We start from the raw sequence: 17,553 nt of genomic DNA on the forward strand, positions 1-17,553 counted from the left end.
TTTCAATGTTTGTTATCATTAAAACGAATAAATGATTTTTTTAATATTTTCACATGAATAAATTTTCAATTCTGCTTTTTTACGAATAGTAAAATTGGTTTGTATAATCATCGTTTATATTACTTAATTCTTCTCTCCTTGATTTCTCTCTATCATTCTATGTATGTGTATTTTTATATGTAGCAATAAAATGAAAATTTACCTGAATATCATTCCGGCAGCGAATGCACCTTCTGATAATAACATCGGATCAAATTGATCCCATTCTTCTCGACGGTAATATGGATCTTGACCTCTACTACTTTCCCTCTACAAAAATTAAAAAAGAATTACTTAACTTTTTGATTTTTAATGCGTTAGTATTTTATATTATATTATCTAAAACTATAAAAATCTATCTCAGATTGTAGTAAGTTTATTGAGTATACGGTAAAAATCATTATTTCAAGTTAAATGTAAAATATTTTTGCTAGATCTATTGTTGCGAGATATTTAGTTATAAATTAACAAAAAATAATGGTTAGACCAGTCGTGATAATTGATTATTTTTGCGTTCAAATTACAGTAAGTCGAAGGTTTGTAAGTGAAGTTGAATGATGGGCAGTAGTACTTTTTGCTTTGTCTTTCAGAATATGTTAGAGAGTGGTTGTAGTGGGAGTATATAGTTCAAGATGAGAAATAAATAGTGATTCGTAAGACAATAGTGATTCAATCTTATATAATTTTTTATTAATATTGCTATGTTTATTGAACTTTGGCTGGACTTATTATTGTTTAACACTGCCTACAAACAAACAGTATTTTTTTTATAATAAAAAAAATTGTTCCAACCAAAGACGATGCGTTTGTTAGACAAAGAAACAGCGCTTAGAAATCGTAGTTACTAAATCGTTACGAATGTATTAAAAATTTATCTAATAAAAGTAAAACTGGGAATGTTAAGGTTGGAAATTCAGGGAGGCGTGGCTAATCTTTGTGGAATATTGGTTCATACATTATGAATTTCATAGATGGAGGGAAAAATGATCTGTAGAAAACATAACATTCAGTACACCACACATAATTTAACGAAGAATAAACAAAAAAATAACCATTTTTACCACTCTTATGTTAACTCACTCTTCGACTTTGTGAGATTCATGATACGGAACCTTTCAGGAAAATTTTAAAGCACTTCCGCTTATCCATTCGCTCTGAAATTTTGCAAAGGTTGGAGTGCCACACGTCCCATTCTTTAGGCCATTCATCATGCATATGAAAAAATTGACGAAAATATCAAATTTTTAATTTGAAGCTATGACTTTCACATAATCTTACATATCACCATCAAACCTTGTTGTCAAATCCATTCTTAGATACCGTCCTAAAATGATTTTTTACCTTTTAGTGCGTTTAATTTAAGAGTGGTGTTTTAAACATTTAAAAAAAAATTATTATGTGATTATTTTTCGTCATAAAATAATGAACTATAACCAAAAAGTAGGCACCGGAATGTACCGATCACTAGCGGAAAATCCCGATTCGTTAGTATCAGTTTCTAGAGTTTAAATTTCTAATTTAACTTTCGTTATATCAATTTTCATCATTCGAAAAAAACTTTTTTTACAGAACAGAGAATCAATTTTGGACACCTAATAATCCCATTCTGAGACGCAGCCTGCCAGAAAACCCCCCCAGAGAGCTTAGCTGCGGAGGCGTGCTGTAGGCACGCGCTGCAGCTAGTAAGTGACCCCACAGGTAGTCATCCAAAGGTGTTAGTCAGGCCACCTTGAAACCCAGTTTATAGGTCTGTCACGTCCGATCCATTTGTTTAAATAATTCACATTTAAATTTTTTCTTGATTAATAGAGAAAAGTGTGGAGTTACCTTATCATGCTGGAACATCGGCTTTCTTCTTATCAGTGGAACAATTTCCAATAGAATATGTTTATTCTTTAAGTAAGCGTCTAAATTCTTACGTTTGTACAGGGCCATTCTCGCGAACCGGATGTTTTTGAAGTGGGTTGTACTCGGGCATTCGTGGTGGGAGGGGCACGTGGCTGGTGTCTAACATTTCCTTTGTTCATAGCATTTACATTTTAGTCGTTGAGATGGAGCCGTGGACGCCAGATCAACGCCTGTACGCGTATGACAGTTTTGTGCAAAATGACGAATCCGTAACTGCTGTTCAGCGAGATTTCCGCCGTCAGTTTAATATCCATCGTAATGCAAGTGTCCCTTCTCGTAACACAATATTGCAACGGGTAAACAACCTTCAAACAAGCGGTTCAATATTGAAGAAAAAACCACCGGGTCCTCGACGAACTGCTAGCACTCCGGAGAACATCGAACGAGTAAGGGAAGCCATTGTCAGAAGCCCACGCCGCTCTATTCAGAGGCATTCAGCAGCGCTTCAAATGAGCACAAGTACGGTAAGACGAATTCTACATACAGACCTGCATTTCCATCCTTACAAGATAGCCGTCGTGCAGCAGTTAAACGAGCAAGATTTCACGCAGTGATTACAATTATGTCGACAAATGCTTACCGTTTTTGAAGAAAATGAAAATTTGTTATTGTTAATGAGTGACGAAGCCCATTTTCATCTGAATGGCTTCGTCAACAAACAGAATTGCCGGTATCGGGCAGAAAGAAACACCCTTCGGCTTCACGAGAGACCACTTCATACCCCAAAGGTGACTGTCTGCAATAGGAAAAGTCGGTGTTATTAGACCATATTTTTTTGAAGAAAATGACCCTGCCGTAACTGTAACAGCTGATCGTTACATTGCGATGTTGAATACGTTTTTCATCCCTGAGTTACGAAACCGGGGAATCGATTTTCAAAATGTGTTATTCCAGCAGGATGGAGCTACAGCGCACACAGCGAGGGCAACGATGGCTGTTCTCCGTAACTTGTTTCCGGGACGGATCGTTTCCAGATTCGGCGATATTCCTTGGCCCCCTCGGTCCACCGACTTGAGTAGTTGTGATTTTTTTCTGTAGGGGTTTCTGAAATCGCATGTGTACGGCGATAAACAGCGTACTTTGGAGGACCTAAAGATCGCAATTCGTCATCACGTCACCCAGATTGATGTAGACATGCTGCAAAGAATTGAGGCCAGTTACCGTGAAACGCTAAAACAATGTATTGCCCAAAATGGACATCACTTGCGGGACATAATTTTTCGTTCATGAGTAAGTAACAAATGCTTTGATTTAACAAGTGTTTCAGTACCAGTAAAACTTTTTTAAAGTAAATATTCAATTTTTTATGATTATTTTAAAAACATCTGGTTCCCGTGAATGACCCTGTATTTAGTTAATGTGAACTTTATTCATATCATTTTACTCAGAATTAAATTCTCTACAAGTTTTGTTTAAAACTGTTACTTTAGTTTAGCAATTTTATGCCAAACATAAATAGTATGTACTTCGAACTTAATATTTTGTATTTTACCTCAGATTTCAAGAAAACTACAAGAAAAACAGATCTGGGACCGATTTGTTTCAATTTAACAAGTGAGATTTCATATATAACCATTAAATTTGGGTCGCAAGAATTACAGTCTAGCGTTTACCGAAGGTGCAGAAATTCGGACCAGCCGACACTCGCTAAGAAGCGTTTTCAAACCTTTATTTATATCAACTTTATTCTTTATTTTCACCAATTTCCTGAAAATTTGTTACATTCTTCGTGAATCAGTATTATTTATTTTATATGAATAAATAAATAAATAGGTAAATTGATATGAAATACACAAAACAGAATAAAAATAAATAATAAATTATAGTAAAAAAATAAACCGAAGTAACATTTAAAACGTTCGAAGAAAGAAAAGAAGTCACATGCCGGGAGACAGGCTTTTGCTACCTATAGAAAGACACATATATCCACACTAAGAAAAAGCGCACGGGTGTCTTCGAGAATGTAGTTCTCTCACCCGTTTCTAAAATTCTTTTTCCGACCTGCTCGAAAACTACGCTTGCAAATCTTGTTGTAGAATTAAAACTAAGTTTTTGTACATATATGCTACCACGCATGTATAGTACTTATTAAAAACATACGCACAGCTCAAATATAACGTACTTACTGATTGTTAAACGTACTAAAATATATTTATAATTTGAAAAATCGCTTCCAGAGATTCCTGTCCATTTTCTTATAATTTGGAAGACTCAGATATCATTATTTTTACTATTTGTATAATTTTTTAATAAAATTTAGTTTAAAAAATATAAAATATTTCAAAAACATTTTTTTAAATTACAGTAGAGAAAATATTTATTTTACTTACGTAGACTATAAATATTGACACAACGCGAAGTGTAATCCAAATTGTATAGAACGTATTTGTTATAAAATCAACTATATTCCATAAATCACTAATATATTCCAGTAAACCATCCTGCCATAGAGATCTCATCTCGTTCCATATTATACCTGAAAATGTAAAAGGTATTTAAAAATCTTTAAATATACAGACATTTTTCATTAAAAACATTTCTTTAATATAAAGTTGTGTAAATTTTTGTTCCTGGCCTTATTTACAGAAATTGACTATTTACTCTAAAAGTTTAACTTAAATATATATATATATATATATATATATATATATATATATATAGAGAGAGAGAGAGAGAGAGAGAGAGAGAGAGAGAGAGGGAGTGAGTGGGAGAGAGAGAGTTTAAATGAACACAATTGAAAATTTGATAAAAAAAATTAAAAAAACTGAACCTCACAAATTTTACCTTTCACTTATTCTCCTTTCCCTTTTCCGTTTCCAACTTCTCCGTTTCACCCTTTCCACCCTCACACCTCTTCCAGTTTCCTTTTTACCCTTTCCCGTTTTCCCCTTTTCTCTTTCCACCTTTTCCCCGTTTTCTATTTTCCTTTTACCAGCGCGTAAATCGGTCTATTAGTTTTTTTGTCTTTAGCGGACACACACACGAACCTGCCTTTTATATATATATATATATATATATATATATATATAGAATAAAAAAGTCTGTATATTTGTTTGTTTGTTTCGTAAATATCTCGACACCGGCCCCACCTAGCGGGTACAGTTTTTGCAAAAATATTTCTCTTCACGTAACTAATGTTCATATTCTGAATATGAACCAAATCTGTCCATAAATATAATTTTTATAAATATCTCAACACCAGCGCCATCTAGCGGGTTTATTTTTTGGAGAGATAATTCTTTCCGTGCAAGTAAAATGTATTATGAATATGAGGCAAATCAGACCATAAATACAATTTTTCAAAATATCTCGACACCAGCGCCATCTAGTGGGTTCAAACTAATTCGGAAACCTTTCCTGGCATGCGTCCAAACATTCCCCAAAATTTCATCGCTATCGGATGAAGGGTTTAGGAAGGCATAAGAGACATACAGACAGACAAACATTCATATATATATATATTATGTATTCTAAGAATACTATTATTTATTCTTCGTGTGATACACGAAGAATGTAACAAATTATTTGAGGTGTGGCGTAAAGACTGAGTCCCGGGCAGACAATTCCTTTGTGATCCCCTCATTAGAGGCATGATGCATAACTTAAAGACCGAGTTCCGGCTACCTGGGGGGAACTACGGTTCTCGAAGAGGGAGTTTGAGTCGATGGCACCCAATGGAGCTTTGTTTACGGTAAGTTGCGTGTCCGGGTCCACGGAAGGGGATAAAAATGACGAACTAAAAAAAAAAATTAAAAAAATTACTAGTGAAATTAAAGAAGAAAGTTTTTATAAACATAGCGTTGGTCAAACCTAATTTAAATATTATATAAACATTTAGGTAAACTTCGAAAATATTTCCTTTCTGTTTAGTTTCTGTGGACTTAATTTATATCATTTTATTCATAATAGCATTATGTACAGATTCTGTTTAAAAGATATGTGTTTTTATTACCCATTTAATCAAGTTATTTTACGGCAAACATACAAATTATATTTTTCTACTCCAGTCTTTATTTCTGACGTGAATTTGTACCGAAATATACGGGTACCAGAATAGAGATTTGTAGCGTAACGAAAATGTCTATTTCGTCCTGCCTTAATAACTCTCTAACTATTAGTCTCAGAGACGTAAATGCGACGTTATTTTATAAGGATAATTTTAGAAGGGAATACGGACGACCAGCACCTGATAGCAAGAGTATCGTTGCGTGATGTACAAAGTATAAGTAGAGTGGAAGTGTAGTCGACCTTCCGCGAACAGAGCGGCCATCGGTTAGTGAAGAGAAGGTTGTGGTTTTGCGGCAACCATTTCTACATAGCCCTTCCAAATCTACCCGTCGTGCTTTTCGTGAACTAGGGATTCCCCGCACAAAATTTTACACAAACATTTTCGTGAACGGTACACAAAATTTTACACAAGAAACTAAGGTTGCACGCGTATAAAGTGTAGATATTGGAACATGTACTGCCAGATGATGACCCTCGTTGTGTTGCCTTTACGACCGAGATTTTGCAACGGATTAATAACGACAACGAGTACCTGCAGCATGTGTGTTTTTCAGACGAGGCTACTTTCCACTCTTCAGGAAACGTAAGCAACCGTAATGGGAGAATATGGCGCTCAGAAAATCCCTACTTTACCAGAAAAAAAATTAGAGATTCCCCTAAAGTGAATGTGTGGTGCGGTTTGATGGTCAAGAGAATCATTGGTCCCTTCTATATCATCGAACAATAGCTAACATTTAACTGGATATGCTGCAACATTATACTTCAACTAAATGAATTGCAACCTAGGGTGGTTTTCCAGCAGGATGGAGCATCACCACAGTGGGGATTACTAGTTTTCTGAATAAATCAATTCACGGTAGATGGATTGGGCGCGCGACAGTGCCACTCCCTGGCCACCACGATTACCAAACATAACTCTCTTAGACTATTCCCTCTGAGGTTACGTTAAGGACAGAATCTATGCAACACCCATACCTGATCTGGATACATTAAGAATAACTGAAGCTGTTGTTTGTATTCCCGAAGAAATATTGACCAACACATGGCGTGAAATTGATTATCGGTTGGACATTCTACGAGCGACAAAAGGCGCACATGTTGAAACTTATTGACATGGTAAAGAAAAACGTTATAATTTTTTCTTTTTTTTTTGCTACAAACCGCACAGCTGTAACTGTGATAGTTTTTTTGTAACAAATTTTTATAATCACGGAAGGCTTTATGAACATACGGGTGTCCATAAAGTCTACATACGGGTGTCAAATCGTCAGAAAAACGTGTACAGAATACGTTCTGTACACGTTTTTGTGACGATTTGTAAGCTTAATATGGGACTGGCTACTCCAAACGTATTTGTTCTGTTTCTCACAACCGAGTAGAAATTTAGCTACGCCTCCACCGAATGTTAGATTTGATATGGTGTGGAGTTTATTATAGAATTTTTTTTTATAAATGGTTTTTGTTAACGTTTTTAATTTATGAATACATTAAATAACCTAAAGATCTTTTTTTATTTTATTCTACAAATTCCCATAGCTATTTTTTAGGTATAAATACAGGGTTATCATAAAAGAATGGTGCGGTTTTGAGCATGGTTTAAATTAAAACAGAATTACTTACAGTTTATGTTTTTTATTTTTCAAATTTGTCGTCTCAAACATTTTTTTACATAATTAATAAATTTCAATTTGTGCGCCCTTAGTCGCTCGACAAATGTCCAAACGATACTCAACTTCTCTCCAAACATTAGTTAACATTTCTTCGTTAATGGTTGTCATTGATTCATTAATCCTGTTTTTTAAGCGGTTTAGGTCGCGAATATTTTGTGTATAAACAACGCTTTTGATGTACCCCCACAAGAAAAAATCGCAAGGTGTCAGGTCTGGACTCCTTGGAGGCCAAAGTACGGGTCCTTGCCGGCCTATCCATCGATCTCCAAATTTTTCGTTCAAAGCGTCCGTGACCAATGTATTGACCGTCCGTGACCAAGTGCGGGGGAGCACCATCTTGTTGGAAATGAAGTCGATGAATGTTTTCGAGTTCATCCGGCTGAGGAAAGCAATAATCGGTTAACATATCAAGATACACGACTCCATTAATTGTTTTTTCAGCAAAGAAGAAAAACTCTATTACACGATTTTTCAACACACCACACCAAACATTAACTTTAGGCGAATCGCGTTGTTTCTCAATAATTGCGTGTGGGTTTTCAGAGCCTCATATTCGTGAATTGTGTCTGTTAACACATCCATCTCATGGAATGTAGCTTCGTCTGTAAAAATTATATCATCTAAAAATGATTCGTTTTCGCTTATTCTGTCCGACATTTCAACAGCGAAATTTTAACGTTTTACACCATCATCGGGTTTCAATTCCTGCGGTATCTGGATTTTATAAGCGTGTAATTTCAGTTTTTTACGTAAAACTTTCTGAACTGTTGATTTTGGAATACCTAATTCGACGCTTCGACGGGGGAAGGACTTCCCAGGACTTCTAATTGCCGATCGTCTAATTAGTTCAACCGTTTCGTCTGGTACACTTGGTCTGCCAGTCGATTTCTGTTTCTTAACCGATCCGGTTTCTTCGAATCGTTTGAACCAACGTGTTATGTTATTGTTGTGTGGCGGATCTCTTCCGAATTCACGTCGAAACGCATGTTGAACTAAAATTACGGATTTTAAATCAGCCATCAATAAAACACACTTTGCTCTGTCTTTATCCGAGAACATAGTAACTCACTAAACTCACCGCAACAACAATACATGAACTGACGTTGTGGTTACAACTGTTGATAAACGAACTTTTGGGTTGGAGGCTTTCAGGGATACCAATATAACATTTAGAAATTTCCCTACAATCTTCCTATGAATTACTGAAACCGCACCATTCTTTTATGATAACTCTGTATGTGTAAATAAATTAACCAGTCAGGGCTCGTTTCCCTTACCCTTCTCGTCTAGCCAGGAGTCTCCGCCCCCTGGATCTCCACCGTGTTCGTTATTCTCATCATGTTTGCGAGAATAACACCGAAAATAACAGTTAAAGTCAGAAAAGCTCTCTTTCCTCCAACGTTTCCATCGTTCTTGACGTAGAAGCTGTGATACGCTCCTGCTGTAAACGATGCTACAGATGACTCTGGGCGTAGTAGCCATCTTGGACAGCAGCTAACCGAGAATCGCGCACTTCCAGCTGATTCAGGGATCGAAATACTCTCATTCTAGTAGTTTTTGAATAATAAGAAAGATTTATCTTCTCTTTTTTGAAACCGTAATTTTTTTTAACTTCTGACAAGCCAATATTGACAGCCAAAATAAACAGTCAAAACCCATAAAAATTCCAAAATGTGCTAATTTGAGCTAAAAACAATAATTTCATAATAATATTTTTTATAAAGCCAAAATGTGTCTATTTGTTTTCGTACCACGCGAAAACAAATACCATTGACATGTTGTTTTCAAATTTGCAGCATACATTCGTGTAACCCTAGGGAAGGGTTTAAGCCATAGACCGAGGATCTAGCCCCATTCGGGGCGAAGTTGTAAATTAAGGATATTCATGAAAGAAAAAAGATTATTCCCTGTAGTTCATTGTTATATTTCTGACATCATGGAAACAGAAATAAGTTATGAATTTTTTCGTCGACAAAGTTGTGAGCAGTTACCGCGGTTACTACTATTCTATCTTATATAATTTAGTTTCTTTTTCAGGTTTCTATGAAGCCTCAATACTTGAATCGTTATTTATCAGTATTCTTACTACTACGAGGATAAGGATCACTGCGGGAGTTCAGGAGGCGTAGCGTCTGGCTAGACGGGAACAGCAAACTTTACGGCCTTGGGTACGTCCCGTAGCCCGATAGGCCCCGGGAGACCAGGGGGATTTTATTATGGTAACAGAAATAAGTTATGAATTTTTTCGTCGACAAAGGTGTGAATAGTTACCGCGGTTACTACTATTCTATCTTATATAATTTAGTTTCTTTTTCAGGTTTCTATGAAGCCTCAATACTTGAATCGTTATTTATCAGTATTCTTACTACTACGAGGATAAGGATCACTGCGGGAGTTCAGGAGGCGTAGCGTCTGGCTAGACGGGAACAGCAAACTTTACGGCCTTGGGTACGTCCCGTAGCCCGATAGGCCCCGGGAGACCAGGGGGATTTTATTATGGTAACAGAAATAAGTTATGAATTTTTTCGTCGACAAAGGTGTGAATAGTTACCGCGGTTACTACTATTCTATCTTATATAATTTAGTTTCTTTTTCAGGTTTCTATGAAGCCTCAATACTTGAATCGTTATTTATCAGTATTCTTACTACTACGAGGATAAGGATCACTGCGGGAGTTCAGGAGGCGTAGCGTCTGGCTAGACGGGAACAGCAAACTTTACGGCCTTGGGTACGTCCCGTAGCCCGATAGGCCCCGGGAGACCAGGGGGATTTTATTATGGTAACGGAAATAAGTTATGAATTTTTTCGTCGACAAAGGTGTGAATAGTTACCGCGGTTACTACTATTCTATCTTATATAATTTAGTTTCTTTTTCAGGTTTCTATGAAGCCTCAATACTTGAATCGTTATTTATTAGTATTCTTACTACCATGAGGATAAGGATCACTGCGGGAGTCCAGGAGGCGTAGCCTCTGGCTAGACGGGAACAGCAAACTTTACGGCCTGGGGTACGTCCCGTACGTAGCCCGATAGGCCCCGGGAGATCAGGGGGATTTTATTATGGTAACATAAATATAATTAAGTAAACGGATTAATTTTTTTTTCTTTATTGAATATTTTAACCTCGAAAATCGTTAAAATTCTGATTGGAGATAACGCCCAAGCCTATAATGTATAAATAAACAAAGTTTTATTAAAATATTTCCGGTAATCTTTGCATGATGCGCGCACATGAACAGTCCTAGTTATGTTTTTATTTTATGTATAGATTAATATAAAAACTAATTAAATATTTTAATTTATATATTTCTGACGTTTAATCAATTGTAACAAAATAAATTTTATGTATACTACCTTGTAGAAACAATAATATTTTTTCATGAAATTGTAACTTTTTAATTATATTTGAGATATAAATTTTAATATAAAACTAGAATTTCAATTTTTGTTCGTTGTGGTATAACATTTTATTTGATGGTACAGATTGCATTTTGTAATAGAAATATCAGTTACAGTAATAATAATAATAATAATAGCAAGACTAAAATAATAATTAGAAAAAACATATTACGAGTGTTCCTTCGTTTATCATAAATAAAGTACGAAATAATAATAAATATATATTCACGATTGTATACAAATAAATGTTCTTTGTCACATTTGCTTTTTGATGTAAAATAAAAGCTTAAATGTTATTTGGGTCGGCTGATGAATATAGAACTAACAGCTCAATTAAACGTATTTTTAATTGAATCGGGTTTATATATTTATAAATATGTTTGTTTCTTTTATTTGATCTCTCCTTCTTTCTCTCTCTCCTCCTCAATCCCTCGCACTCTCTCTCTCTATAACTCAACAATTTTTTTTTTTTTTGTTACTTTGGTGTTAAGTTTTTTTTTTAATGTAGACAATTTAAACCGGTTTTGAAGTTTATATATTTTTTTGTTGTAATACTACGATTCATTTTTAATATAAATAAATTACAATGTGTAAAACGTTTAGCTGATTATAAACTTTGTTAAACGGTTGGTTAAAAAAATAATAGAACGCTGAAAAGCAATTTAGAAATAAAAAAGCTGACAACACAGTTGTAAACTTTCCCGTCAGGCGGCTAAAGCCGCATTTCTACAACTGTGCGTTGTTTCTGATACACGGCTTACAGACGCGCGCGCGCGAGCAAACACACACACACACACACACACACACACACACACACACACACACACACACACACACAAACAACTTAATTTAAAATTGTTATAATTTTATTTAAATATAATATTCTTTCGTTTATTTAATTCAATGATTCTAACTAAAGCGCGCGCGTATACCGTATTTAATTCACGCGGGTGTGGCGGTAATAGCGGCGACGGTCGGCACTAACTAAACGAATGTGATTTAACAACTTGCATAGAACAAATTTGGCTTGTACGGTCGGTAGACTGGTGTAGCAGTAGTTTAAAATATTTTTTGTAGTGGGGATCTGATTTTGCAAAAATTTTTTTTGAAAATACTGTTATTTTTTAATCGTTAACAAATTTTCCTAAGAAAAATATGACCTTAATTAGGCGAAATATCGAGATACTGAGGGTGATTTTGCTCTACAGCTTCACCCCCTTGACCTTATAAGTTGAAAATTTAATGGCATCAATGCCCCATACATAAATCTGACCAAGTTTGATCGAAATCGGTCCAATAGTTGTGGATGTATAAGGTGATTTAGAGAGCGACACCAAACACACACGCATACGTACGAATATTAACGTCCCGAAAATTTCCACCCGGTTTTTTGAGTTCCTTAGGTGGCAAAACGTCAAGATCCGCTGAAAACCGCATATGCCCAAATTGAGCTGATTACAATACTTTCCCTTCTAGAGTTATAACGATGTATTGGCGGGAAAGTAATATATATATATATATATATATATACATACACACACACAATATAAGAGTGAGTCAAAATTATAGAACTCAACTTAAAACCCGTTCCAGATAGAGTACTGTAACTTTCAGGGTAAGATATCGGGTAACTACTTTATATCTTCACAAGTAATAGAATTTCAATAACTTCTTCGGTGGTTGACCCAGTGGTTGTATCTCAGATATTTTAAATGGTAACACCCTTTTTCTAGTAATCATTTTAAAAATCTCTTTACGACAAAAAAATGGTATTAATAAAAACGTTTTTACGATATCTGTACCCAAAATGGTGGCGGGATAAAATTTGGATTTTGAAAATTACTAAATTTAGTAAGTTTAAATAATACCCTTACCTGGAACGGTTTTAAAATGTTTGAGGGGTTTCCATACTTTGCTAGTCATTATTTCAACTTTAATGAATTGAAATGATGACCTGTGAACACAGTTTGAACTGAATTATTCACATCAGTCGAATGAATAACGTTACATAAAAATAGAATTAAATTTACGTAGAATAATGTAGGTTAGGTTAGATTTATGCTGTATAGAATACTGTAGGGTAGTTTTTTAAATTTTCTTTACAATAATTTTAGTTTAAGTGTACCTAGTGTTGTAGTGCTGTTTTCTTGACCTTTTAAGGTGGTTACCGAGTACTATAAAACATCTAATACGGTTTTCTAATACAGTACGTACTAAAGTGAGTTTTTAAATCAAACAGTTTGATAAATGCTTACGAGTAAATTAGGAAATATACTGTATTTTGTTAAATTTTCTTTTGTGTAGTATACCTATGTACTGTACTAAACCAGTGCTTATAATTGTGCGTATAAAAAGAGTTTTTGTTTCTTCGGAATAAACAAAAAAAAAAATACTCGATTAATCGCAACCACATTTTTACCCATGTTTCTTAGGATAACTGTTTCTGGATATATTTCATCTCTAAAATATATATACGAGGTGCGACAATAAAGTAATGAGACTGATTTCTCATTGCAAGATGTGGCAACCCTGCAGCTTGCGTAGGCACACCATCTTTGACCTTGGTCTATAAGCTACTTCTAGTCCAAGCGGCACATTGATGCAACTGCTCAGTTGTGAGTTGTGCTGTAATAAGTGAACACGTGTTTGTGTCTCTCGTCAAAGAAATGAAACCGAAAAATATTGCGCAACGGTATGTCATTTATTTTTGCGTTAAATCGGGTGAAAACGCGACGACAACTTACGGTAAGCTTCAGAAGGCTTTTGGAGAGGAGGTTATGTCAAGAGCTCAAGTTTTTCGGCGGCATAAAATTTTTAGCGAAGGCAGAACGAATTTTGAAGATGAAGACCGCAGTGGACGACCATCAACCTCATGGACAAATGTCAACTTGACCAGGGTGCGTGGAATCGTACGATCTGATCGAAGATTATCCGTGAAAATGATCGCAGAAGAACGCAACATCGATCAAGAAACGGTTCGTCTAATATTAACTGAAGATCTTGGTACAAGAAAGATTTGTGCAAAAATGGTCCCCAAAAATCTCACACAACAACACCGAGAAACGGGAAAATGTGGAAGCCGATCTGTTAGAGCAAACGGAAATCAATCCAGATTTGTTGAGCCGTGTTATCACAGGTGATGAAGGTTGGTTTTTTCAATACGATCCAGAGACAAAACAAGTTCGCAATGGTGCTCAAAGGGATCACCCAGACCAAAAAAAGCTCGCATGTCAAAGTCAAAAGTGAAATGCATGCTTGCGCGCTCTTCGATACCAAGGGAATTGTTAATAAAGAGCGGGTGCCTCCTGGACAAACAGTTAACCAATATTTCTACAAAGAAATTTTAGAAAAACTTCGTAAACGAGTTCTTCGTGTCCGTGCTAACAATGCTGATAATTGAATTCTGCATCACGATAATGAGCCATACCATACTGCTTTGTCAGTACAGCAATTTTTAACCTCAAAACAAATTTCAGTACTACCACAGCCACCTTATTCACCAGATATCGCTCCGTGCGACATTTTCCTATTTACAAGTGTCAAAATGGCGGTCAAGGGAAACCATTTTCAAACAACACAAGATCTCCAAAAAGCTGTGACGAGGGTTTTGGAGGATATTACAGAAGATGAGTTCCAGAAATGTTACCATCAATGGCAGAAGCGCTGCAATAAGTGTGTGCAATCAGAGGAGAACTACTTTGAAGGAGACAACACTAAACATGACTAAAACGGTAAGCAACATTTTTTTTCACATCAGTCTCATTACTTTATTGTCGCACCTCTTATGTAGTAGTGAAGATTAGTCGGTTGAAGCTCTTTATCAACTTTAGTGAATTATAAACTGTGAGTGTCTATCCCTGTGTGAACTGGGTTTGAAGATTAATGATATGAACATCTAAAAACAAATTTCCTCGAAATGGTTTTTTCGAAATTTTTAATTTCAACGGTTAAAATGGATTTTTGAATATTTTTTTTGAATCCCTGTTAATTTTAATCCGTTATTTATTTTAATTCCTCGGTAAAAATGAAGATCTCAACCTGATTTTCGGTGAGTACAATCTTCACGTCAATAAACCATTTCCTATATTTTTGAAAATCGACCTTGAAAGAGGATGACGAATGGTAAAAAAAGATTTTGAACAATGATTGTAAATTTTCCCAATCCTCGATATAGTAAACGAGATATTCGGTAAATTTGGGCTTGTAAATATTCTTTAGACAAATATTTTAAAACCACTTTCGGTTTTTTTTTGTTGAAATTCCGATTTTAGGTATGCGGCACTGTGGCTCAACCAGTACAGCCACTGTCACCGTTATTGTATGTGTGACTGGCTGCAACTGCCCCTCAGCTTACTTAACTAAAAAACATAAAATAAAAAATTGAACGCTACGGGAAACGCAAGTAATCATATAGCGATGTAATATTTTGCGATGTCTTTTATATATTCGCTGCTAAAATTTTCCGTATTCGTGTATAAAGACTTAATGGTGTAGATAGAGTATGAACGTGAAGAAGTAGAAGATACGATCTCTGGAAAGCGGTTAAATGTCAGAACGCTTACCGAAGACATTAAACTATCCTGTGATCTTACCCAGTTTTTTATAGAACCATCTTTGAATAGAAGCTTAATCTTTAAGCGCAAAATTGAAGATGCCATGTAAGAATACACAGAACTTCACACGGATTTAAAAAGAAGAACGAATTGAATTTCTTTTTGAGTGCGTGTGCGGCTCTGAGGAGTGGCACAAGTAAGGAAAAAAAAGAAAAAAAACGCAGCGAATTCTTGTGTAACATCTCTATTCCCGTTAAAGCTCATCAGGGCTATGAACGGGAAGAGAGGTGTTGCGACCGGAAGCGACACAGGCGGGTGTCTTCCTCTTTGAGGTTTGGATGTAAGATCACCACATACTCTGGTAAAAAAATCTGATGTAGGCCACATGTCTTCCTTGTATGCCTATTAAATTACATATACACATTTTTTGCTACACTTTATTTAAAATTATTTCATTTGAAAGTGAGAAATGATCCTCCAATTCTTTAATAAAATAGACAGTTACACGCAATTGCATATGGGGGACACTACATGCATCATATTTTTTTATGGTGTCCGTATCAGCATTTTATATTAGTTTATATATTAATTTTATTTCGCGTCGTTCAATTAGTTATTTGGTGTAAGTGGGAACGTGTCGGATCCGTAATCATGTACTCATAAGTTCGAATCCGACTTCATATATATATATATATATATATATTTTTTTTTAACTTTTTTTTTTAATTTAACTATATTGATTTATTAATAATTATTAACTTCTGTAAAAATGTTTGAATTAAAATAAAAAGTACAGAAAATTTATATTTCACTAATAACTTCTGATTTTTTTCATATCTTTTTTCAATCAGAGGTTAATAATTATTAATAAATCAATATATTTAAATTAAAAAAAAGTATATGTATATGAAGTCGGATTTGAACCGATGTGCTTTTCCCTTCTAAGATCCAAATATTTCATTAATTAAAATTTTATTTAGCTATAACTCTGAAACCAGTGAAAATAAGTATCGCTTATATCGTTTAAAACCTCTCAATGAAAGTTTTTTTTTTGTCTTCAGTCATTTGACTGGTTTGATGCAGCTCTCCAAGATTCCCTATCTAGTGCTAGTCGTTTCATTTCAGTATACCCTCTACATCCTACATCCCTAACAATTTGTTTTACATATTCCAAACGTGGCCTGCCTACACAATTTTTTCCTTCTACCTGTCCTTCCAATATCAAAGCGACTATTCCAGGATGCCTTAGTATCTGGCTTATAAGTCTGTCTCTTCTTTTAACTATATTTTTCCAAATGCTTCTTTCTTCATCTATTTGCCGCAATACCTCTTCATTTGTCACTTTATCCACCCATCTGATTTTCAACATTCTCCTATAGCACCACATTTCAAAAGCTTCTAATCTTTCCTTCTCAGATACTCCGATTGTCCAAGTTTCACTTCCATATAAAGCGACACTCCAAACATACACTTTCAAAAATCTTTTCCTGACATTTAAATTAATTTTTGATGTAAACAAATTATATTTCTTACTGAAGGCTCGTTTAGCTTGTGCTATTCGGCATTTTATATCGCTTCTGCTTCGTCCATCTAGGCTAGAATTACTATATCATCAGCAAATCGTAGCATCTTTATCTTTTCACCTTGTACTGTTACTCCGAATCTAAATTGTTTTTAACATCATTAACTGCTAGTTCCATGTAAAGATTAAAAAGTAACGGAGATAGGGAACATCCTTGTCGGACTCCCTTTCTTATTACGGCTTCTTTCTTATGTTCTTCAATTATTACTGTTGCTGTTTGGTTTCTGTACATGTTAGCAATTGTTCTTCTATCTCTGTATTTGAATCCTAATTTTTTTAAAATGAAAGTTTATTAAGAAAAAGTCCAAATTAAAAAAAAACATTCGATTTTGGTCTTTTTTGGTCCAGTTGATTGCAATCAAAAAGGGAGCTGCACAACTAGATGTAACAACTG

At 35.0% G+C, this 17,553-nt stretch overlaps 1 protein-coding gene across 2 annotated transcripts in view; it reads right to left on the reverse strand.

The window, feature by feature from the left end:
* trp (transient receptor potential) overlaps positions 1-17,553 on the reverse strand; it is a 176,601-nt gene that overhangs the window by 61,526 nt on the left and 97,522 nt on the right. For both annotated transcript variants that reach the window (XM_075378421.1, XM_075378420.1), the window contains exons 10-11: positions 4,278-4,423; positions 203-309 (exon numbers count right to left, since the gene is read on the reverse strand). In XM_075378421.1, coding sequence (XP_075234536.1) covers positions 203-309; positions 4,278-4,423 — 253 coding nt within the window. The remainder of the gene's footprint in view (positions 1-202; positions 310-4,277; positions 4,424-17,553) is intronic.

This window comes from Lycorma delicatula, chromosome 11, assembly GCF_047948215.1.
Source record: "Lycorma delicatula isolate Av1 chromosome 11, ASM4794821v1, whole genome shotgun sequence".
NCBI lineage: Eukaryota > Metazoa > Arthropoda > Insecta > Hemiptera > Fulgoridae > Lycorma > Lycorma delicatula.